This window comes from Orbicella faveolata, unplaced genomic scaffold, assembly GCF_042242905.1.
Source record: "Orbicella faveolata isolate gen_17 unplaced genomic scaffold, um_ofav_v1 contig_46, whole genome shotgun sequence".
Taxonomy (NCBI): Eukaryota; Metazoa; Cnidaria; class Anthozoa; order Scleractinia; family Merulinidae; genus Orbicella; species Orbicella faveolata.
Window position 1 is genome coordinate 23,686,160 of NW_028301576.1, and position 24,998 is coordinate 23,711,157.

At 39.4% G+C, this 24,998-nt stretch overlaps 4 protein-coding genes across 4 annotated transcripts; all 4 read left to right on the plus strand.

The window, feature by feature from the left end:
- Positions 1–195: 195 nt before the first annotated feature.
- Positions 196–1,936, plus strand: LOC149098990 (uncharacterized). The gene is made up of 2 exons (XM_089276739.1): positions 196–683; positions 1,465–1,936. Exons 1-2 carry the CDS (start codon positions 253–255, stop codon positions 1,934–1,936), a joined length of 903 nt encoding a protein of 300 aa, XP_089132865.1. The 5' UTR covers positions 196–252.
- A 4,109-nt stretch (positions 1,937–6,045) lies between these two features.
- Positions 6,046–8,935, plus strand: LOC110047761 (lactadherin-like). Its single transcript, XM_089277351.1, has 3 exons — positions 6,046–6,431; positions 7,550–7,857; positions 8,382–8,935. Exons 1-3 carry the CDS (start codon positions 6,050–6,052, stop codon positions 8,517–8,519), a joined length of 828 nt encoding a protein of 275 aa, XP_089133477.1. The 5' UTR covers positions 6,046–6,049; the 3' UTR covers positions 8,520–8,935.
- Positions 8,936–12,513: 3,578 nt separating this feature from the next.
- On the plus strand, positions 12,514–17,943 carry LOC110047760 (lactadherin-like). The gene is made up of 3 exons (XM_089277386.1): positions 12,514–12,922; positions 13,730–14,031; positions 17,797–17,943. The coding sequence occupies exons 1-3, from the start codon at positions 12,514–12,516 to the stop codon at positions 17,941–17,943; spliced, it is 858 nt and encodes a 285-aa protein (XP_089133512.1).
- Positions 17,944–19,069: 1,126 nt separating this feature from the next.
- LOC110047759 (uncharacterized) lies at positions 19,070–23,881 on the plus strand. The gene is made up of 2 exons (XM_089276740.1): positions 19,070–19,177; positions 21,467–23,881. The coding sequence occupies exon 2, from the start codon at positions 21,494–21,496 to the stop codon at positions 23,879–23,881; it is 2,388 nt and encodes a 795-aa protein (XP_089132866.1). The 5' UTR covers positions 19,070–19,177; positions 21,467–21,493.
- The last annotated feature ends 1,117 nt before the right edge of the window (positions 23,882–24,998 follow it).

Genomic DNA, 24,998 nt, shown 5'->3' on the forward strand with positions numbered 1-24,998 from the left:
AAGAAAACGCCATCACTTTGTTTATGTGCGCGCGCTAATTGTGTTATTCTGGTTAGTAAGTATGCGCAATCTAATACAGAGGACTCGTCTTAAAAGTGAAAACCTCCCAAAATAGCGAGAAGTAACGAAAACGCTAGCGGGTGTTCCACTCCCCTCACTCACACCCCCTTTTACCACGTTGGGTTGTACGTGCGTGGGTTAACTAATATAACTTTGGAAGCACTACTATTTTTTTGTTATCTCCATGCAGTTATGTCTCCAAATGAGGACATGATCATCACGGCCATGTTAACTCTGCTCTGCTATACTTCACAAGTGACATTTGCGTTTGTCACGCAGTGCGAAGACGCAACCGACTCTATTCCAAATCGTGTCTTAGCAGGTCACGCGTTCTTTACCAAACAATCGCCAAACCTTACAGATTGCGTGATGTCATGCATAGGGCGTGACCCTCCATGTGAGAGTAGTAACTATTACAGAAATACAAAGGTTTGTGAACTGAATGACAAGACTTCAGAATCTAGCCCAGAGGACTTGGTGGATTATGAATGGGCAATCTACATGACCAACAGCGTCCGACTCCTCTCTTGTAATGGCTTTGACTCTGAATGCGGAAGACAGACAGACATCTGCCAAATTAAACAGGGCGGAAACAAATGCGAGGGTAAAATGAAACTACTAACTTAGAACGATTTTCACTGAAGTGTCGAAAGTAATTCGAAATATTGCTCTAAAACAACTCGCACCAATTTGTTATCAAATCAGATGTAAGACCAAGAATTAATCGTGACTTGTTCGCACTCGGTTTCCCGCGCTTTGCGTCAGCTACCTGAATTGCTTCGAGTTTTGATTGGTTCACTGGATTGTCTGCGTTTTTCTTGATTGGTCGGAGCGATCACGTTGGTTTTGGATTCACGACACTCACTTGAAAACCGCTCTTCACATTTCCTTTGGCTATATTGTTGCGAAAATATCTCGTCAGGCTTTTTTTCTGAGTGTTTACAAGCACTGAGTAGAATGATATGATGTTGCTGTAATCCTCTAGTTTGTAATGTATGTATTTAACACCTTTTGCATTATTTGCTCAACTTTGGTATATATTGCCTTGAATTGTGCTTTAATCAATAAACGAAAAAGCAAAAATGTAAAGAAATGCATAAAGAACATAAATTGTTTGAAATTAGTTAGTAGTATAATTAGAGTAAGTCATTAAAATAATCTCCTTTACTTAGACCTATTGCTACACTTAATTATTAATATCTTCATACACGAACAGAGTTTTGTTGCTATATTTACCACGTTGATTTACGTTCGTTTAACACTAAGCTGAACAGCGAATGCTGAAGTCAGAATGTTTTTTGTTTTGTTTTTTTTTTTAGCGAAGGGTCTACCATTCTTCACGCTGTACGCATTCAATGATTTCTCATAAACGCAAAGTTTATGTAAATGTTTCTTATTATTTAGATGCACAACCCGAGAGCTTTTCTCCTTTATTTCTTCAGCTTGCAACACGAGTCTGGGAATGGAAAATGGAAAGATTCCAGCCAGTGGTATCACAGCCTCGTCTTATTATTATTCCGGGCTCAGTCCCAATTTCGCTCGGCTCAACTCGCCCTCTGCATGGGCTAGTGGTCAACATGCAAGTCCACCGCACTGGCTCCAAGTTGATCTTGGTGGAATTATGGCGGTCAAAATGCTAGCTACTCAGGGAAGGCGGCTTTCCAACCAGTGGGTGACATCTTACAGCATTTCATCCAGTGTAGACGAGATTGAATGGGTTGAGTATATGGAGGACAGTGTTGTGAAAGTAAGTCAAGAGTATCCTGATAATGAGCCTTGTGAATATTGGATATTTTTTAACTCAATAAGAAATAACATACAAACTGCGGTGACAAACATGACAATAAAACGCAGTTTGGAGAACAAAATTCATTAACTTGACGTTTCGTTTGTTTCGACATACATCTTCATAAGTAAGAACTAAATTTAAATTAAAGATAAGTAACTAATCAACATTAGTATCACCCAACTAGTGGACTAATGCAAATCCTGCATTTTGATTGGCTACGCTACTAGGGGACTATTAGTAATAGTCCTCGAGTAGCGAAATTGGCGCCATCGAGCGTGACGCCTTCTTTCGTTTTATTCCCAAATAAATATTTCTTCAACTTGTATTTGCTAACTTTATTATTGCCTTTTCTGACCGACTAGTTGGGTGATACTAAAACAATTAGACCCTTCGCCCTCAAGGGCCACGGGTCAATAGCCCATGAGGCGAAGCCGAATGGGCTATTGACCCGTAGCCCTTGCGGGCTACGGGTCTAATTATTAAACAACAATGACAGAAGCTAAGAAAAGTTTGCATATTAAAAGATGCAAACTATATAAAGATAAAGCTTTTCGCTGCTCACATTATCGTTTAGAGTAGGTTTCAATTTCCTAATTAGTAGAGTCTCCTTTATCTTGCAATGAGTATCTGACCGACCTTTTGCCAATATATCAAAGTAGTCCCATTTTAAGTGGTGACCAGTTGACGTGACGTGGTCTGCGATAGCAGACGCATGACAGTTACTCATGATCGCTTTAAAATGTTCAGTTTTTCTGTCATGTAATCTACGTTTTGTTTTTCCAATGTAGAAATCCTGGCAGTCCCAAAACTAGCCTTATACACAACCTTTGACATTTGGGAACGGTTGATCCTATCTTTATAGGGAAAAAAAAGACTAAAATTGAATCAAAAAATCAGAAATATTAAAAGACAAGAACCGAAACACGCTTTGGTAACGAATTTGATGTTTAGCGTTTTCGAACTCGAGCTGGAAAATGTTGCTCATAAACTCAGCAGCACTCATTTACGTTAATGTTTTAGGTATTTCAAGGAAACGCCGACAAAAACACAGTTGTTTGTCACGTGTTTTCACAGCACATCCGAGCTCGCTTCATTAGAATCCGGCCACAGACCTGGAACGGTTATTTATCTATGAGGATAGAGCTGTGCGGCTGTTCAACTGAGTGAAGGAAACTCCAGTTTGAATGAGAGACTGTTACGTCAAATTTTATTGATACGATAGAGTAAACAAGCACAGCTTGCACTTTAAAGACATTTTTCGCCGAGTCCAAGACGTTTTGCAGCGGTAAAACATTCAATTAGGGATATCTCAGTGCTTGGGGCACATTTTAGCATAGTCACAATATGAATTTATGTTTTCATTATATTCATTTTCTTCATTAAATATTGACGAAGGTTTTGTAGGCACAAGGTGAATTTGTGTCTCATAAAAATTTTCCTCGTTAAAAATTTAATTAAAACAGTGGTAATCGTAGGTTTAAAGGTCATGTTAAAGGGTCATGTTAAGAATGTTTTTTCAAGGTCAATTCTTGAAAATTCTCATAAGATTTATTTTCCCCCGAAATACGAAAATATAGAAAAATTGTATTTGTTATCAGCGTCATCGGCCAACGGATAACTAAATATACATTATCTGTGCCATAACTGATGTGCTCTTTTAATGTAATTTCGATACTTTGCATGCGAATAATAACTTATTATTACTGAATAACTTGTTGTTATTGATAACAACTTCACTATTTGCATTGTATGCTGTCTTGTTAAAGCGATTTTCAATCCAGGGTTCAAAGTAGTTGGATTTAGTTTTGTAACGCTTTGTGATCGATTTAAGAAAGAATAAAAACCGCTTCTCAACCACTTTCTTTATTTCTAAAGGTTTTTAGGCAACAGAAGTTACCTTGGTAAGGATTCCCAGAGATAACCGTTCTTAAAATACGGCTAGATTTTTCGAATTCTAATCAGAAACTCATGATCCATTTTTTCAGTGCTTTTTTAACATGAAATTGTCCTGGTTTCACCACCTGGAAACATATATCTTTTCGTTATAAAAGTGCTAACGGTTAATTGTGCGAATCCCACAAAACCCTCCATAGTTTTCTCAAAAACAGGCGACAAATTATTTCCTTAACTCTGTTGCCGCTGGTCCAGGTAGCACTGCTTTTAATATTAAGGAGGGTTCACCATAAACTTAAAGGTCGGCACACACGAGGGGACTTAGTTCATGCGAAATAGTCCCTGCAACAAGTCGCGGGAACAAGTCCCATCGTATGACTCACGGTTCCTCAAAACGCTTCGTGTGAACTGTCCGTGGGATAAGTCCCTGCGACCAGTCCCTTGGTGTAAACTCTTCAGGGGACTAATTGCAGGCCGATAGTCGCAGGGACTAGCCCCCTCGTGTGTGCCGACCTTAAAAGTTTTCTATCCCGTGTCCTGCCACTATCTGTGGCTCTATCCCGCCATTCCTACCCACTCAGAATGTTTACCCCGATTCCGCCTACCTGCTCGTAACGACCGGAAGGCGCAATTTTTTTCATTTGTCATCCTACTCACGCCGACAATTTTAAAACTATCCCGCATCCCGCGGATCAAAATGAGCAATCCCACTCCTGCCAAATTATTTTTTTATAACCGAAATATTGGGCATTAAATTTACCCTTTTCAGCCGTCCGGTCAGCCTATCAACTGGTTTTATGTATTACTTTACAATGCTGATCCTGATCGAAACCAAGATCGGACTTCACTCCGTTGCTGTTTGCACAAGGGGTCCTTGCATCACAGTTTATTATTTTTTTTACTGCATCCCGCCATTAAAATTTCTGTCATCTTGCATCGCGCCTCCATTTTAACTCTCATCCCGCGTCCCGCCAAATCTACGTTGGACCCCAATAAACGTAGCTTGGAAACCGATTTAAAATGAGTAGTTTTATTTTCTCTTTGCTTCTTTGCAGAGAACAGGATGTATTTCCCTTTATCTCTTTCACAGTTTTCCTTCTATATTTTACATTTATTCAGCCAGTGCTGTTTCTTAACCTAAGGAATTTCTTAATGTTCACGATTTATTTCCGTGGAAAAAACAGGAATTTCCATTGAGCGAGTAACAAGAAAAAATATCAAGGCGTAATTATCGTGCGAAAGAAACATCTGGCTGCTGAAAAACTTTTCAAAATATTGTTACATGTCTTTGTTTCTTCCTTTGTAGTCCTTTAATTAGTTTTGGTTAGATCTGAATAAAAGAAACCTGCAGTCTAACTAAATCAGAAGATCCCTTGCCGGCGGAACATCTCCAGAATAGACTGTGCACAGAAACCATATCATTTCACAAGGTACTACATTTTAAGGTTTTTTGTTAGTTTCTGCATCCTTTTGAGTTACCGCAATGATCGAAAGGGTGGCCTTCGGTGAAAAAAAATGATTCCTCATATTTTCTTTTTCCCGTAGTATCATAAATTAAAATTTTGTTTTCGTATAAAAGCAATTTTAATCGTCAAATGGTCTGAATAGTAGCAGACATGTTAAAATTTTGAGAAACAACACAACGTTTTTTTAAAACATGTTTCAACAGAATCTTCTGTCATCTTCATTTTAAATTACAAAGTACAGAGTTGAATATATAGTGTACGCAAAATACTAATGACTATAAGAACAAAAGGAAACATGACAATGTAAAATATTACAAAGAAAGATTTAAATTAACGTGATAAAGTTGTTGGGAAAGACCTACACTAAATGGGAAAAACCTAGACTAAATCATCAACTTTATCATGTTAATTTAAAACTTTTTGTAATATTTTACATTGTCATGTTTGAGTAAAACTTTAAATTTTCAGGGGGAAACGCAAAATAATGTTAAGGAGTGAAAAATCTAAAAATAGTCTTTCATGTTGGATGACGTCACTGACCCCCCCCCCCCCTCCCCAGCAACGTTTTTTGCATAATTACGTACTGTATGAACATCATTTTGTAGAAGACACGACAGGCTTTCTATTAAAGGTGAAAACCTCTCAAAATAACGTAAAGTAACAAAAACGCTAATAAGAGAGGAGGTTCTAACCAGCACCCCACCCCCCCCCCCCCAACCTCCTTGTATGAGTTTGCTTGCATGTCCGAGGGCTAAATAACTTATAAGAGATGCTGTATGGCATTTACAAGTCTTATTAGCTTCTTTTTTATCTCTACGCAGTCATGTCTCCAAGCGAGGACATGTTGCTTGTCCTGCTCTACTATATGTCACAAGTGACATTTGCATCTGTCACGCAGTGCGAAGACGCGATCCGCTCAATTCCAAATCGCGTCTTAGCAGGTCACGCGTTCTTTACCAAACAATCGCCAAACAATGAAGATTGCGTGATTTCATGCATAGCGCATGATCCTTCATGTGAAAGCACTAACTATTACAGAAAGACAAAGGTTTGTGAACTGAATGACAAGACTGCAGAATCTAACCCAGAGGACTTGGTGGATTATGAATGGGCAATCTACATGACCAACAGCGTCCGACTCCTCCCTTGTAACGACTTTGACTCTGAATGTGGAAGACAGACAGACATCTGCCAAATTAAACAGGGCGGAAACAGATGTGAAGGTATCATCAAACTACTAACTTAGAGTCGATTTTCAGTAATTCGGATTTACTTGGGTTTTGTATCATTACGCGTTCAGAGATTTGCTTTTTTAAAAAAAAACTCGTGCCACTTTCGTCATCCAATCAAATGTTAAACTTAAAACCAATCGTGGGTCCATCGTTTGCGTTTTCCCGCGCTTCGCGTCAGCTACATGTGTGGCTTCGAGTTTTGATTGGTTCTCTGGGTCGTTTGCGTCCTTCGTGATTGGTCAGCGTGATTTCTTCGGGTTCGATTTACGACACTCGGTTAAAAACCGCTTTTTACGTTTGCTTTTATAGCTATATATATCTGTAGCCTTCGAACAGGCTCCCGGTGATGACATTTTACCTGTGTTTGTACAGTTTCTCTGAGCTGGGAAATTTATTTTCTCGAATTCCCATGGGAAATTGTTTTTGGTGTTATTTCAGGCAACTCTTGATATCTTTAGCCTTAAGAAATTGTAAAAGGACTGTAAAATACCTCGAAATATTCTGGTACCACGTTTTTGTCCGCTAACAAATAAAATTGCTCGATTTTCTATCGGATTTCGTCTTAATTGTTAAGCTATGTTAGTATTTGAGAAGAGTAATTATAAGTATTGCAAGCAATGTTGAGGTTTTGTAAGCCATTTCGCTATTGTAAGTAACGTTACTACTGTAGGTAATATTTGTACGTAAGTTATCTTATTATTGCAACTGATTCTGCTAGGTAGTGTTGTAAATTATGTGTTTTTAAAAATAAACATAAATAAACAAATCTGTAACAGCTGTGCATCTCTCTTCCGTGAAATCAAAGCTGAGAATGTCTGATCCAAAATGATTGAATGTTTGAATTCAGTCAGTAATACTATAACATAATCTTCTTTACTTAGACTTATTGCTACATTTATTGATATCTTTTAACACGGGCAAAGCGTTGTTCAATTGACCTACGTCAACAGTGAATGCCAATAGCAGAATGTTTTCAGTAGCAAAGGGTCTACAATTCTTTACGACGTAAATATACGAGTTGAATGATTTCTCACAATCGCAAAGTTTATTTGATTGTTTCTTATTATTTATATGAACTATCTCTGAGCTTTTTTCCGTTATTTCTTCAGCTTGCTACAGGAGTCTGGGAATGGAAAATGGAAAGATTCCAGCCAGTGCTATCACAGCCTCGTCTTCTTATAATTCCGGACTCGGTCCTAATTTCGCTCGGCTCAACTCGCCATCTGCATGGACTATGGGTTACCATGAAGGTCCGCACTGGCTCCATGTTGATCTTGGTCGAGTCATGGCAGTAAAAAAGATAGCTACTCAGGGAAGGCCGATTGCTAGTCACAGACAGTGGGTGACCTCTTACGAGATTTCATCCAGTGCAGACGGGACTGATTGGGTTAAATATACGGAGAACAACGCTGTGAAAGTAAGTTTGTAGATATTTAGTGGTGGAGCTCAGTTTATCTTAGCCCAATAAATTCAACTTAAAACAAGTTGTCGCAATTTACTTTCCAACTCTCAAGAAAATAGTTGGCTTCGAAACTTAACCCTTTCATGACGTCACGCACTTAAAATATCCGCCATCTCGGATTTGAATAAGTCAGAAAACTCCTAAAAGTGATTCGAAAAAGCAGAAAAATATGAAAATATAATGAGATGTTTTTAGATAAAATCGTTATAAAATCCAAACTCAAACTAAAACAGAAAATGAAGCTTAAAATTCAACAACTTTAGGTTAAACAATGGCGATCATTCAAAACATGGTTGCATGAGACCAAAACATTCCTTGACAAGTTATACCTTGAACTCTGTTTCGTTTTGGAAGGCTAAATAATGTTTATTCAGGTGTGGCCCGACACACGTCATGGTAACAAATTTCATATTAAACGTTTTCGAGATGGAAAATGTTGCTCATAAACTCAGTAGCACTCATTTACGTTAATGTTTCAGGTATTTCAAGGAAACACCGATAAAGAGACAGTTGTCTCGCATGTGTTTCCACAGCACATTCGGGCGCGCTTCATTAAAATCTGGCCACAGACCTGGAGCGATCGTGTAGCTATGAGGGTAGAGCTGTACGGCTGTTAGACTGAGTGAGGGAGGCTCAAGTTTGAATGGTAGACTGTCACATTAAATTGTATTAATACCATAGATAAAACAATCACAGCCTGCACTTTGAAGACACTTTTCACCGCGTCCAAGACGATGTGCACTTAAACATTTGGAATAAATAATATCTCAATGCATGCGACGTCCAGATGCTTGGGGCACATTTTGGGATGGTCACAACATGAATTTTTGTCTCGATTTCTACAATTTCTTCATTACAAATTGAAAACAGTTGCAATCGTAGGCTTAAAGATCATTTTACAAGGTAATGTTACAGACGTGTTTTAGGTGAAATCTTGAATAATCTCAAAAGATTTACTTTCCCTTCACCCTTAGCTCGGAAATAACAAAAATATAGAAAACAGAATGAGTTTATTTATCAGCATCTCGAGCACTGGTGGATAACTAAATAAACAGTTTCATTACCTGTGTTACAAGTGGTGTGTTCTTATACAGTAATACTCTTCATGCGAATAATAACTTATTACAATTGAGACCAACTTAGGCCTAGGGCAAACGTCGAATCCAAGTCGCGTCGAATAAATTAGAAATAGGTGCGACAAAGAGTCGACTTAATTCCAGCGTGGTAACAAACATCGAACCTGCGTCGATCCTATTTCACAAGTTGCACTTCATTAACAGACGGGAATAAGCACGTGTCCCGGTGCTATTCACTCGATACGGGGCTAGTTACTGCTAGGACTTGCTATCGGTGAAGTGCCGAATTGCAGTGCTCGTCGGGCCTTACTTTGGAAATTAATTGCGAAAAATAGAAAGAAAAGACTCGCATTACATAGAGCTTTGAGGACAGTGTATCAGAGACGACAGCTATTGTTCCAAGTGGTATGCCGTGCTTCTGTTGGCGAACAACAATGGAGCAGCGGTCTTGAGCAGCGGTCTTGATGTCAACAATGACTTTCCGACGAGCAAACGTTGGCAAAATTAAGTTCTGCTCATCTAATATATAATAAACATCTTATAAACCGAGCTTAGTCGGTCTGTGTGGGAGAATCTTGACCTCGATCGGTCGTGTGTACAGACCTCACTGCGTTCGGTCTGTACTCACGACCTCGGTCAAGATTCTCCAATAAAGACCTCCTGCTCGGTTAATATATATTAGAACCTGCTTAGAGCAGACACCCTGTATTAAGCGGACACTAGTGAGGGTCCCAAGGGTGTCCGCTTAATACAGGTTTCACTGTATACCAGTTTCAACCTTAGGAACCTTCTTCTGTTAACACAGATACAGAATGAGATGAAATGTTTAGGTCTGAATTGGTCCGGCTTAATCCTATTTAGCGAGTTAGGGGAGGTTACAGACTGCCCGCGCTCATTTCAGACTGATCTGTGAAGCATGGATGATGAAAATGTGTGACTTTGAGAAATAATTTGTGAGAAACAATTTCGGAGTGTCATTTTTTTTGAGCACATGACTTGATGTTGCTGTGACGATCGTGTTTAAAGGCTTGTTTTGACGAATTTGTTTTTGCGATAAGATTTTGGCTTTTACGAAGTTAAAATGATTTGGGTTAGACCTAACATAGTTCCTCTTTTGTATAAATGCATGAGGCACCCCCATGGGTAGATGAAAATCGAACGACCCACCCCTTACTAAGGGCTCAAAAACTGATGACCCACCCCTTCTCTCCTCCGGCGCACCCCCTCCCCCCCCACCCTCCACATGCAACAAAGGATTATCCAGACTTCAAATGGCACCCTGCTTATCAGATAGTTTTAAAATGTGCTAAAAACACGATGTTAATTGAATTTTGATTCGTGTCTGATTCCTGCACCAATACATCTCTCTTGAAAATGAGATTTAAAAATGACATGAAAAGCACCTTCTGCACTACAGAGCCTGAAAAAATCATTTATTTATTTATTTTTTTTGCATTGTAGCAAAACTTGGAAACTACCGGCTTTGTTTTAGCAACGAAGTGTAGCACATGAGAGCTGTACTGTTAATCACCTGGCTTGCTAGATTTTTTTTTTACCTTTGCGGAAAGAAAGGAAAAATAGTGCAATGCTAGAGAAATTCGTATCTCATGTAAAATAGAAGAAAGAAATCGATCAAGCATTTCCTGTGTTTTTATTCAGTAACCTTTGTATCTCCCCTTTCCGCCTCCCCTTTCTACTTACACTATCTGCGTGGTCTTAGTTCACAGTAGGATTTAAGTTGATATAATGACATTTTTTTAACCTTTGCAATATTGGGAGCCACACGTATCTTGCTGATCTAGATTCCTCTCTATTGTGAGCCTTTTTTTTCTCTTCTCTTCTTTGCCATTTGTGTACATATCTATTACTTACTCTCGGATACAAAAACATGTACTGTAAATAAAGCATTTTAAGTACCGTTTGTATTGTATTCTATTTGGTGCAATTGACTTAAGTAGCGTAAGTATTAAAAGTGTAAGTGTTGTATTGTTTGTAAGTTAATGCTTATTTTTTTTCAAAACAAACGTTATATTGCAAGGAGTGTAATTAACGTAAGTATTGTAAGAACGGTTTGCATTTGAAAGTAATGTGAGTATTGTAAGTATTGTTAGTATCGTAATTGCGGGTGACAAGATCTATTAACATAACTCATGAAATCAAAAAAATAAATAAATAAATAAACAAATAAAAAAAATAAAATTCTAACAAAGCAAGGCCATCCTTTTGTTTCCTTTTTTGCTCTGAATGCAATCAAAACAGTTCCCAGACTGGTTCTTATTAGATCAACAGTATATAAAAAATGTTTTCTGGCTAAAAAGGAACAAACTTAACTGAGCTTTAAGCTGCCGTGCTTTCCTCTTCGGGCGACTAAAGGTATACAATGTAGCAAAGGTAGACACGTGCAAAGAAAATTTAAAAATTAAATAGCCGGCGTAAATAAAAAAGTTCATGTTTATCAATAATGCATAGTTTTAACTTATGTTCCATGCAGTCTTCACTTGGTTTTCATATATGTTTAATCCACACGAGAAAATCTCTTCCAAAATCGGAAAGGGTAGAAATACTCGATTAACAACCTAAGGACGCGACATCGTACTAAAAATCCAGCTGAAGGTAAGCAAAGCAAACTTTCTACTTGTTTATTTGTTACTTTTGGTTTCAGTTATTTGCGTTCCCTGATCGAAGGCATCCTTATAATGGTCCAGCCACGTAATACGAGATTTTGAGTTCGCTTTTTGAGTGATGATAAGATGCTTCTCCATTAAGACATTGCTAGCTAGCTTAAGGGTCATCTTTATGAAAGAAACAGAGTTCCTTATTAATTGAATTAGATAAAGCTTAGTAATAATTTCTCGCGACTTGTTTAATTTATATGGCAGATATTGCAAGTGAAAGTTATCGTGTCCTGCGCATAAAAATGCGTAAAGCGCTTACTTTTCAGAAATTTTATTTCCTGTAATTTTAAGCTAGATGCCCAACGAAACCATCGCGTTTCCCCGCTTATCTGTTGAAGAGACAAGAGTATCCCTCTATTTCTAAAAGTAATCCTAAGTTTTCGTAACTTTAAAGCAGCGATCTTTGGTTTGTTACGTAATGGAGTGAGAGCGATCTTTTAGATTGGGTAAGGCATAAGCATCTTCTATCTAGAATCTCTGTAGATGATGAAAACCGATTTAGACGTTCATGTCTAGTTATTGATCAAGAGTTACGTAAAATGTTGATTTTTGTAAAGGTTTTCGCTTCTGGAAAGTGGTAATGCGTGATTTGTTACGTAATACAAGAAGTTTTCATATCTGAAAAGCGGCAATGTTTAGTTTAATTTGTTACTTAAAATAACCAAACTAAGACGAACTAGACGTTTAGTCCCTACACTGAATGGAAGGTATATATTTACAAACGACTTTTCAGAGTAAAAGGGACTGCGACAATTTGCAGCAGCCTACCATGAGCCAAGAATTGCGACAAAAAAGGTTTTTTTATGAATTTCCAATTTACTGATTTGGCAATGCATATTCTTCGTTTCTTGTCAGGTGTTATGTTTCCCAAGTTCATCATGACAGTGTTGTTTGTGATTCTCAGTCACCCTCCGATGCAAGTCACTCTGGCCTCTGTCATGCAGTGCAAAAACGTAACCCGCTCCATTCCAGATCGTGTTTTAGCAGGTCACGTGTTTCTTACCAAACCAGCTCCAGGTATTGCGAGTTGTGTGATGCTGTGCGACGAGCATCGTCCCTTGTGTGAAAGCATAAACTATTACCAGAATACAAAGGTTTGTGAATTAAATAACAAGACAGCAGATTCTAACCCAAAGGACATGAAGGATTATGAATGGGCAATCTACATGACCAACGGGATGCGACTCTTCTCTTGTAATGACTCAGACTTCCAATGTGGAGGACAGACAGACATCTGTCAAATTAAGCCGAGCGGCAACAAGTGCAAAGGTATAGCTAGTATATTTTCTAGAGTAAACCAGTTATCAAATTTAAGATTCGTTTCTTTGGGATGATCACGACCAGGATCATTGATCTAAGATCTGTCGGATCATGGTGAAGAGAAGAGTGGTGTCATCGGTTCCTTTTAAAGCGCAATGATATTGGTGGATCATTGATCGGGATAATACCAAAGAAACATCCTACGATCTGCTTATAAATGACAACAACAGTGCGACCATCCTCGAAGAACCAGAGGCAGCTAGTCGAAATGACGCGTTATTTTCGGTCGAAAGTTTACATCCGAACGGGAGAGCCTTACTTACTCTTACCATATCAGTTCCAGCGAGCGAAAATAATTTTTTGGCCAATAAGCGGGAAGAAATTCAAGCACCCCTGGAACTGGTTCTGTAAGAGTAAGTGCCGGGACTCTTCCGGTCTTGATGTAAACTTTCGACCGAAAATATCGCGTCGGTCCCCTAAGTTGCAGTAGAACGTGAATTAACTAACCAATCTATGCAAATCAGCAATCTATCCAATGACAATCTATCAATCTATTTGTCCGTCAGTCCCTTCAGCGTCTACAACTTCGGGCTAAAGGCAGGCGTTCTTCTTTGCCACTGAGTAATTTGACAGGTTTCCAGATGTCATTCCTAACAAATCTTCAGTCTTGAAACCTGTCAAATTCTCACGTACCAGACGGCTTACACTGAGTTGATTGAATAAGTTAGATCTTAGTTTAAGAAAGGTTTGAAAGAATAAAAGAACCAAATTCACTATAAGAAGACTGACAAGAAAGCTTGACATTTTTTTAATTAGATTGCGCCGAGCCTTTGGGTATGGAAAATGGAAAGATTCCAGATTCTGCCCTAACTGCCTCGTCTTTCACGCGTAATGGCCTTGATCCCCGATACGCCCGCTTACACTCAGCTACTTCGTGGTCTGCAGGCATCAATAATCGTAGCCAGTGGCTTCAAGTTGACCTTGGAATGGAGACAGCAATCAAGAAAATAGCTACTCAGTCAAAACATGATTCCTTGCATAGGGTGACAACTTATGAAATTTTATCTCGTGTTGATGGTAGAGAATGGGAGCCATACCTGGAGAACAACGCCGTGAAAGTGAGTCCTAAATTTATGAAGGACTCGTGGTACATATTAACCTAGTAAATGACCTAAATCCCGGTCATGATAAGTTTAGCCACTTCATCTACTGGTCTACCGAAGATTTTGTCTCTTCCATCTATCTGAATCTAACTTCGCCATGTTGTCCTTTTCAGCTTAAGTATTTCCAAAATTGGCCACTTTATATTGTCATTTTCATTTGGTTTCATTTTCCATCGCTGGAAATTAATGGTACAAAGTTTTTTTCCAGTCCGTATGCCTCATAGTAACGATTCCAACAAAGAATCTAAAACCGACACAAAATACCCATGGGAGTCACTTGTTTTCGACTTAAGGCCCTATGGACACACAAAAAATAGTGACAGAGATTTTTGCATTCCGTGTGCCTCATACTAGCAATACCCAACAAAGAATCTAAAATGATCGCAAAATACCCATGGGAGTCAGTTGTTTTCGACTTAAGGCCCTTGACGGTGAAGTTTTTGTCAGAAAACTTTAAGTAATATGAAGTTGTGTCCATGCTTAGGCCTACCTCCTCTGCGCTTAAAAATCTACGGACAAACAAAGTAGTTAAATTACATGTTGGTCTAACCTTCGGCTGTTTTCGACGAATGGGGGGAGGAGAAAATTCCCCCTCCCTCCCGTTCAGAAAGAGAACAGACCAGCTGATGGCAGGTTCTTGTTGGTCCTACCAGTATGCAAGATGCTTATTGCATATGAACCCGGTATGAACCCAGTAAATGGCTTAGCTCTCTGCAGCTCAGAGATAGCAGCTGCCGAGAGATATCTGGAAGTTCACGGAGTCGAATCCAATTGCAATCAGTTCTTCGACTCCCGCTTGAAACAAGCTGGGAACATTTGAAGAAGCTAGTCATAAAAGGGGATAAGTGACGATTTTGGTTGCTTTTCTTTTTTCTTGCTCCAAATTAGCTGAATTTTTGCATGTGGTCTTCAATGTAATAGAAAAACGTGTTCCTGTATTTTTGCCGCTGGTTTTTGCTTCGCTTTATAAAGACGCCGCTAGGAAAACCGAGTGGTTTTTTTGCATACGCAATATCCTGAAAACGAAGCAAGGTTTAGCGCAAAAACTACGGGACATTGCTAAATATACCTAAACAAAACTCTATGCGAAATTTGGAGCGTTTTCGACAAAGTTCACTTTTGATTAAAATACCTAACGCCCTTTTCCCGCCGAGGCTGCAAATAAACGAAACCGGGCCTTTGTTATGATAAACAGAGCCGATCCTTTGTTATAATAACCAAGCCAAGCCTTTGTTATAAGTCGAAGTCTCGCCTCGGTTTATCATAACAAAGGATCGGCCCGCCGCGACCGCAGGGACTTTGATCTCACTTAGAAAGCAGCAAAATGTCAATTTCACGCAACGTATAAGCTCAAAAATGTTGATTTTCGGTCAAAAAAGGTTTAAATGTTGATTTCACGTTAACGCGTGACGGCAAGGATGTTGGTTTCACTTAGAAACCAGCAAAATGTCAATTTCACGCAGCGCATAAGCTCAATGATGTTGATTTCAGGTCTAAATAGGTTAAAATGTTGATTTCACGTTAACACGTGTCGGCAAGGATGTTGGTTTCACTTAGAGACCAGCAAAATGTCAATTTCACGCAGCGCATAAGCTCAATGATGTTGATTTCAGGTCTAAATAGGTTAAAATGTTGATTTCACGTTAAAGCGTGTCGGCAAGGATGTTGGTTTCACTTAGAGACCAGCAAAATGTCAATTTCACGCAGCGCATAAGCTCAATGATGTTGATTTCAGGTCTAAATAGGTTAAAATGTTGATTTCGCGTTAACGCGTGACGGCAAGGATGTTGGTTTCACTTAGAGACAAGCAAAATGTCAATTTCACGCAACGCATAAGCTCAATGATGTTGATTTCAGGTCTAAGTAGGTTAAAATGTTGATTTCACGTTAACGGGTGACGGCAAGGAGGTTGATTTCTCTTAGAAACCAGCAAAATGTCAATTCCACGCAACGTATAAGCTCAAAAATGTTGATTTTAGGTCAAAAAAGGTTAAAATGTTGATTTCACGTTAACGCGTGTCGGCAAGGATGTTGGTTTCACTTAGAGACCAGCAAAATGTCAATTTCACGCAGCGCATAAGCTCAATGATGTTGATTTCAGGTCTAAATAGGTTAAAATGTTGATTTCGCGTTAACGCGTGACGGCAAGGATGTTGGTTTCACTTAGAAACCAGCAAAATGTCAATTTTACGCAGCGCATAAGCTCGATGATGTTGATTTTAGGTCTAAATAGGTTAAAATGTTAATTTGACGTTAACGCGTGACGGCAAGGATGTTGGTTTCACTTAGAAAACAGCAAAAAGGTAGGAGCCCATGATGGGCTCCTGAAAATGGTAATTTCACGCAACGTATAAGCTCAAAAATGCTGATTTCAGGTCAAAAAAAGGTGTAAATAAAAATAAAATGAAACAAATAAACATTTCAATAAACACTTTTTCTAATACGGCAACGTCTTCAATGGCTAAAAAATCACGAGATAAAACATAGTTTTCGACAAACGCGATCGTAGCTTGATGTCACGCACCGCCATAACTTCCAAGTTCAAAATGCGCTGGTACCTCTTATGCCTGATGAGGATAACAACTTTGGCGGCTGTTTAGTTTTGGATTTAAGAATTTGATGACTCCACGTGAAAACGCTCTATAAATAGGGCTGACAGATTAACAGATTAACCCTTCTGCGCAACGTACGGGTCTCCATACATCTGCATGTCCCCTGATCCCAGAAGCTCAAAACACTACAAATCATGCCGATTTGAAATAAAATCAACGCAAACTGGATCACAGATCTGTTACAATCGATCGCCACTTGCTGGCCATTATTATGTTTAAATCTAGTTACCAGTTCGAGAAACGTCCGCAGAACGTAATCGCAATGCATGCCGGGAAGGGTCTTTACACCTCGTGCGCGGGAAGACATGGCGGTCGATACAAGACAAATTTTATCACTCTAAAACCAGTTCTCGCTTTCCAAACTTTGACGCTAGCAACGCTTGGCAAATGGGCCACAACTCACCAGAGGGTATTTTTCTTGGGCAAGAACTGCTCTTGGACTTTGCTACCTGGCTCGATCTGACTTCGAACGCCGATAACACGATTACGGTATATCAGCTGCCTTCGAAGTTTCAGAACACATTTTGATTCTTTAAAACGTGCTGATGACTTACGGGTTTATCGAGGCTTTATGATGCCTCTCAACCACCAGGTAGGCACACAAGGTACTTTAAAACAATGCTTAAGATATTAGTCGACAGAGCTCTCATGCGGCACATCTCTTTTTTGTTTGATGGCATTTCGTTTGACGCTCGATCGATTCACGTGTTGTGTTCACGTCACAATAACCGGTGTAAACAATCCGTTCCCAGATTTCCGCTCTATACGCTGTGGGATTTGGTTTTGACTTCATACACTATAAACAGTCTGCCTGTTTGCTGTTCAACAAATAAACTCCTAAAGACATGGCTAGGAAAAGCCAAGTTTTTTGCCTACGTTTTAACTCGAAAACAAAGCAAAAACCAACGACAAAAATACAGAACCACATTTTTTTATTACATTGAAGACCACATGCAAAACTTCAGCTAATTTGGAGCAAGAAAAAAGAAAAGCAACCAAAATCGTCACTTATCCCCTTTTATGACTAGCTTCTTCATTTCATCTTCCACAGATATATTTTTTTGATTAGTACTGTAAGTTATTAATTAATGGTACGTATATATTTCAGGTATTTCAAGGAAACTTTGATAAAAATACAGTTGTTTCCCACGTGTTTCAGCAGCACATCAAGGCTCGTTTTGTGCGAATCTTGCCACAGACCTGGAATGTTCAAATCGCTATGAGGGTAGAGCTGTACGGCTGTTCACATGACTGAAAGCTTTTAATCGAACTTTAAAGTTAGATTGATACTGTTGACTATTAATTACTCTTAAAGTGCACGTGTGATAAGTTTAGACAAAAATTTGGAGAAAGTAGAGTAGATTAGGAAATATGTGTACTTCTAGATTCTTTTAACGGCTTTTATTGATTTTCAAAACAAGCACTTCAATCTGTATTAATAATAAAAGTGACTATTAACTACAGACTGCGGTGAGTTTTAAGTCTTTACGTCTTTCTCGAAATTAACATCGTAATCGTGCTCAACTGATCGCAGTCCAATGATCGGACATATTTCAAGGAGGGTTACACTGTATCAAAGTGAGGGTACTCACCAGATTGTCATGTTATTTTCGTCACCTGTTGTAGGTTGTTTGCTTAAAAAGGCTTATAAAAGGGGGGTCACAGGCATCCCATGACCCCCCTAGCTACGCCCCTGAAATCTATAGGTGCCTAATATAATGGTACTGTAAAAATGTCCGAAAGTGAATCGAACTTATACGAAAAAAAAAGTACCAGTCGTTAAGGCGGTGTTTAAAATAAAGTTATGCCCAGTATTGACAAAACGCGAAATGGGTAAATATTAGTTTTTCTTAGTTGACAGAAAATTTAACTTCCCTATTACGTAAATTATACAATGGTGACAATCAAAGTGTCGGGAGACACTTGAAATAGATGCATAAAGTAAAAGTACGGAAAGTTTCAAGTTGGAGAATAAAGAAGCCCTCGATAAGAAACTAACGTACATCTAATTTCTATTGTGTGACGATGTCAAAATCGGGAACTTCAAATAATATCTTAAATCGATCAAGGGCATCGGATCTTTTCACGCAAAGCAACGAAACTAAACCAAAACCACAAAATTATTGACCTGGGTAAGTTTTATCACCATTCTACTGTTTTCAACGAAGTCGATCTCATCCAGTGCATGATTGTTCCTCAGTGGTAAGCGAAATAAACTTGCAAACTTTCTTAATGGTTGAGAAGTAAAAGTTCTAAAATCACGGAACTTACAATCGGCCAAAAGATCTACGCTACAGTTGTTTTGGAGGTCAGTTGCTACGCACGCCAAAAACAATAAACAGAGAGAACTTAATATGACGTCAATCGATGCAAACACACTTCAATTTACTGACTATTAAAAAGGATTAAATAAAAGGTTGACACATTAAGTTACCTTCAATGGAATCTTACCGCGAGAAGCCGTAGCGGCAAAGCTAGACACTTTCAAGGTGAGTCAACTTTGAAGCTTATTTAAAAGCTGTCATAAATCAGCACTAGTTAAGAAATAATAAATAGTTCCGTGTTTCTAATGAGGCATGGAAATGCGTGTGAAGTTTGCGAGAAACAGAAGTGCTGTGAAGAAACGAGCTGCCGAGCGTTACGACTTCTCTCAAACGTTGATCACGAGGCTCGATACAAGCACATAAGAGTGACATATATTGCAAGCATGTCGTTTAGACTACGCGGTCAGAAATAAAAGCACAAGAAAAAACGTTTTAGTTCTTTTTATGCTCATGTCTATAAGCGCTTTGCAGTGTAAGAACAACGAGAACTAATCCTGAGGCAATTTTGCTGTGATCTTTCATTCTTCGATGATGTCAAACTTAACGAATGTCTTTTGGAGGATGTCTGTTTTTCTTTCAAGATTGTCACTTTTTAATCAGAATTCACATTTACCATTGGAGAACTATTTAGATGCAATATATATATTAGGCTGGATACAAATATTAACAGAAGTCACTCAAAAAATTACCATCGTCGCCGTTAAGTTTCGAAGACTTTATAAAAGGAATGTTTCATTTTAAGTAATTAATTTATGTTACATATATGAACATTTAAACTACGTTCAAAGCCTTGTTGAATACAAAGATAAAATAAAATAAAATAAAATAACCCCTTAGTCAGGTTAGAATATAAGTGTTTATATTACTTGCTTCAGTTGTTTAACTTTCGTTAAAGGATTCTTTAGTTTTCGCATCAGTTAAAACCATCGATTAACGTTCCAAGTGCAAATTGCAAATTGGCTTTGTGTTTAACTGAATTGTGACATGACATGTCAAAATTTGAAGTAGCCTGTGTCGCTTTACTCACAGGGAAAAATTTTCGTCTGCAACGCAGACTAATTTATTTGAAGATGACAATGCAAATTGTCTTAACGTATATGAAACAAGATAAAATTTCGCAAACCATTTTCAGTGAAAAACCTTTATCTAAACCAGCCTGTGCTTGTAAGTCATTAATTTTAAGATTAAGCGGAAAAGTTTAACTTCGGATAGCTTTGCGTCATAAGCGAATTTGGAAGTCGTGCTGTAAAATTACTTTAGTGTGGATTAGAGGAACCTGAAGGCAGTGACTCGACATATTTATATGTTGGACCGTTCCACCTAATGGAATAGAGGCTTAATTTTCGGTGTGTATTTCTGACATATAGTTTTACCTCTAAATTTAGCGATTTTTTCGAAAAGTATACCATTTTAAAACTACAATAGTTAATGTTCCCTGCTCTAATACATGTACTGGGCTTTCAAAGGGCATCTTTGGTTGGCTTCGGTATTAGAGCCAAAAACCAAAACAAGAAATTTCCTTTTCTAACTAAAGAACAAAGCAAAACAAATGCAACCATTCATGGTTGCGAAAAAGTAAAACCACTGATTATGATAGCTTAGTGAGTTTTCAAGTCTTGGTTCAGGCGATGTGTGTCATCGCAACACTCGACTGTGAATTCACTGCAGAGCTTCTGAGAGAGAAGCCGTGCGGAACGGGTTTTTTTAATAATATATAACCTTGGCATTAAATATTCTGAAATAGGTAAGCCCAGATAACAAGAATCTCAGACAAAAAATGAGCCCTTATAGAGATGATGCTATAGGATCTTAATCAGGAGCATGTACTACGTATTGTGAGATAATCAATCCTTAATTATAACCTACCTTTTGAAATGACTTTTCATGGGTCAAATTTTGTTTATGTGGCTCGATGGGAGCAGAAAGTGCCCCTTTAATGTAGAAGAACATGAAATATATCGTAAAATATAAATACAATATATCCAAACTGATGATTTGAAAAACTCAGATATATACTGAAATGCATAAAAAAACAAAGATTCCGAAAGGCTGCTAGGTTCCAAAGCGTTCAACACCCCGAATGCGTGGATAAAAGAGCTATTCAATCATGGTTATATCATAGGAACGTTAAGTCCCGTTAGAATTTTGATGAGAAAAAAATTTCTCCAATATTTATTGAAAAAAGTAAGAAGGTCGGTAGCCTTTCCTAAAAATATCAAATATAAAAACGAAAATCACTCAGGACTCTTAAGTATCTTTACCTCAAGTACCTCACGCAGATTAGAGTTTAAAACTGACAAAGTAGGAAACGCACCTTTGACAAACATAGCTATGTAAACAGCCAATTGTCATATCCTTATCATTTCTCTTGCTCTCACATGCATGTGAATACTCAATCGACTTGTGTACTTCAAAACTGTGCTTATCGGCTATCTATCATGTTATTTCCCAAAGAGCAATCATCAAACAAGCCCAAGAGCAATGACCCAAGAAACAACATATTCACACAGACTTAATGTAAATCACCTGATCCAAGCAGCTTCCAATGTGCTCAATTTACTCGAGCTGGTTGATGAGTTTCCTGGCCTGTACGCCGGTCCGATCCTAAGAAATGCTATCAGAAGGTACGAAGTCTTCTGGCTACCACTCGCAGCTAAGCAAGGAAGAGAAAGCAAGCTTCTGGCAGCTCCCCTGGACATCGCCTGGGTTTGGTATGTGCATATGTTAACACCGCAGAAATATGAGCAAGACTGCATGAGTATTGTGTCTCAAGTCATTGACCACACGCCCATGAACAGATACCAACGACAGGAGGGAGTTCATAGAGCAAGATATTTATGGGAATCCAGTTATCCCGCGGAACCATTTGAAGTTAACTTGGCCCAAACAATGCCGTTTTTTATGCCATACAACTTGAAAATTTGCCATGACCTCGAAAAGGCATGTTACGACCAATCCAGGTTCTATTACCAAGTATCGTTGCCTCACTATGCAGACAGAAGATTTCTTGCCAAAGCCGTTGAGCGCTACCAACATCATCTGGAACTAAGAAGCAGAAACCCGCAGATCTCCATTGTTCCATGCTATGACGTGATTTTAATCTGGCACGTCCATCGACAACATCCACTAACTTACAAGCAAGTTACAACAGGGATGTTTGGAACAATGCAGCAAAGCGATGGCAACGAAGCAAATTACGGCCTGGCAACTACTTTGTACGATGGTGAAAAGTCAACTCGAGCCGTGTGGGAGGCAGCAGGTTTGCAGTTTGACAAGCCGGGGACCATGTTGAGAGGTGAACCTCCTCCACACAGACCTCCCAGACCTGATTGGCTCTATGCTCCACTTGCACGACTTGAATACGTTTTGAACATTCTGAAGATAGAGGTTTTAAATGCAGACGTAACCAAAACCTTTTATGTCCGACTGTTTGGTCCGAACGGCAACTTGATCATTTTACAAGGCATGAATGGAGGCTTTGGTGTTGCCCTGATGAATCAGTGCGTCATCAACAATGAGAAGAAACACGCGATCACCGTAAGTCTTCACCAGAAAGCCTTCTTGGGAGAAAAGACCATAGGTTCCCGTCAAACAAGCCTGCTTTCTTACCTTGATTCGCTTTATGTCGCTGGGCCACCCCCTACACATCCCTGGAATATCGATATTCCCTTCAGCGGCTCACGGAACGTCGTGAGGCTGACAGTCACACTAAATCCTCCAGCTGTTCAAGGTTATAAATTCACGACCCGACAAGACTCGTTCTTCACAAAATATGACCACCCTTCATTGGTACTTAGTTTCCCACAAGCGATGATGACTCCAAGTGACTTTGGAAAGCCTTTCTTACCCTGCGAAGCTGCCACGCATACGTTGCTTGACGTCAGGGAACGAGACGCATTCAAGTGCCGTATTGTCCATTGTACTGCGGCCGTGCTGTCAGCTGTAGAGATCGTTAGTCTACACAATGTTGCTGTAGCATCAGCCTACTCGCTCAAATCCACCATTCTTCCAGAAAAGGAATCAATTGAAAGCGAGGAACGATGCGTTACGCTGAACCAAATGAAGGGCGAGAGAGCCATGCTCATACGAGGTCGAAAGGACTGGGGTATCTGCATTGGCAAATGGCAGAAAGGTAGTTTTTTTAACCGATCCGCTGGCCAAGTAGAGATCAAGTTTTTTAGTCTTCATGGAACTAAAGGTTGGTGTGAAGTACGCAAATACAAAGAAGGACTCTACATGATATATATTGATTCAAGTAACCACCTGTTCATAGATTTGAAGAGGGGAATCTTTGTGGTGTCTCCAGCTACTCAATACATCCCAGAAATGATTGCATTGGCTTACTCAGTGTCAATTCTCTACCTGCTCTGCAAACCTTACACCCCAACACCATCGAAAGAGTCCTCGCCATCATGTCATAAGACAGCCAAGAGGGACAAGATAACCCCAATGCTTCTTGCTGCAGGTTACAGCTGTAACTCGGTTCCAACCAATGTCTATTTAGGTCCCAAAGCTTGTGGTTCGTTGGCTGGAAGCGGTAGCTATGATCTCGATTCAGAACCTGGGTCTGATTGGACAAAACGACTTCAAACCAGGGGAGCACTTGGCACTGTTGAGGCTTCCCTGTGGTTTGAGTTAAACGGTTTTGTCAAGCCACCTACTCGAAGCTACTCTGAACGGTCCTCAGGAGGCTTCTGGGGAGGCAGTGGTGGAGGGTTTTCGGGACCCACTGGTGGCGGTGGTGGTGGCGGCGGTGGCGGCGGTGGCGGCGGTGGCGGCGGTGGCGGCGGTGGCGGCGGTGGCGGCGGTGGCGGCGGTGGCGGTGGTGGCGGTGGCGGCTGTGGTGGCGGTGGTGGTGGCGGTTGTTGAGGTGATGTAAACTCGTTAGGCGGTTGAAGAAAACTTGATGGAGACTTTCGTTCTTCTCTTGACTACCTGTTTGCAAAAGTTTAATAAATAACATTATAACAAATATAGTGACTTAATGTCCGTTCAGATAGATTAACTCAGGCGCTGAAGTAGCTTGATGGAGTAGCTTGATGAACTACCTAGTTGCAAGATTATAAATAACGATAAAATTATAGTAAATGAAACATGACTTAATCTACGTTGAGAATAGTCAAGTAACGCCTGTGTATAACAGTTCGGTTTTCCTGGTAATTTGGTACCATGTGATTATAGTTTGTCGATACCAAAGGAACATACTATACATATATGTAAATCCTTTAAAAACTGCAACTGAACCTGTACTAGGTTTAGGGAGCCCAAGAATTACTCTCGACAAGGAGCATCTTTTACTAGACTTTTAAAAGTCGAAAAATTCTTGTACCTAAATAAGCAAAGGACCTCGGTTGTCGAACCTGTACGTAGAACATAGGAGGAACGCGCCTATGGCTTTGGATTCCAAAAGAAATAAATCGGTTGAATGAAAAGCATACGTACTGTGTGTCGCGTACAATCAGTTCTTTTAAATGCCTTGACATGCTCGGACGTACAAGCTAACTCATACCCCCCGTGGTACAAGAACGCGCGGAGGGTGGTGGAGGGGCGGTGGATGGAATCATCCCTTTGGATTTTCGTTCTGTTAAGGCAGAGCGAAGTAAATTTATATTGATTAGATAGCCCTGAGCCTTCTTTACAAGATGTACCATTTTTTTGGTTATGACATCATTTGACCCACCATCTTGGATTTCACTATGTTCTTAAAAGGTCAATAAATAACGGAAATTAACAGAAAATCAAGCGACAAGGCTTATGAAAAGTGCAAATTTATTAATTTCTGCAATTTGATGAAGAAAACTGGAAAAAACGACAGAGTTATCTCAAAAAAGTGTATTTTTGGCCAGACCTACATGAAATCTGAAGGAAAAACGATCGAAATGTGGTTTCGGTGCTGATGGAGACACCGCTAATTTGTCTGCTTTCTTTGCGGTTTAGTTCGCATTTGATCATAGGCAGCCCAATCTCTCTATCAGAATTCCTTGGA

Bases quoted from the DNA above. Each gene is read 5' to 3' on its own strand.
- LOC110047759 (XM_089276740.1), top strand. From the start codon at position 21,494: ATGACCCAAGAAACAACATATTCACACAGACTTAATGTAAATCACCTG.
- LOC110047761 (XM_089277351.1), top strand. From the start codon at position 6,050: ATGTTGCTTGTCCTGCTCTACTATATGTCACAAGTGACATTTGCATCT. The intron at 6,432-7,549 runs GTATCATCAAAC...TTATTTCTTCAG, and splicing joins GGGCGGAAACAGATGTGAAG to CTTGCTACAGGAGTCTGGGA. The intron at 7,858-8,381 runs GTAAGTTTGTAG...TTAATGTTTCAG, and splicing joins CGGAGAACAACGCTGTGAAA to GTATTTCAAGGAAACACCGA.
- LOC149098990 (XM_089276739.1), top strand. From the start codon at position 253: ATGTCTCCAAATGAGGACATGATCATCACGGCCATGTTAACTCTGCTC. The intron at 684-1,464 runs TTAGAACGATTT...CTTATTATTTAG, and splicing joins GGTAAAATGAAACTACTAAC to ATGCACAACCCGAGAGCTTT.
- LOC110047760 (XM_089277386.1), top strand. From the start codon at position 12,514: ATGTTTCCCAAGTTCATCATGACAGTGTTGTTTGTGATTCTCAGTCAC. The intron at 12,923-13,729 runs GTATAGCTAGTA...TTTTTTAATTAG, and splicing joins GAGCGGCAACAAGTGCAAAG to ATTGCGCCGAGCCTTTGGGT. The intron at 14,032-17,796 runs GTGAGTCCTAAA...TATATATTTCAG, and splicing joins TGGAGAACAACGCCGTGAAA to GTATTTCAAGGAAACTTTGA.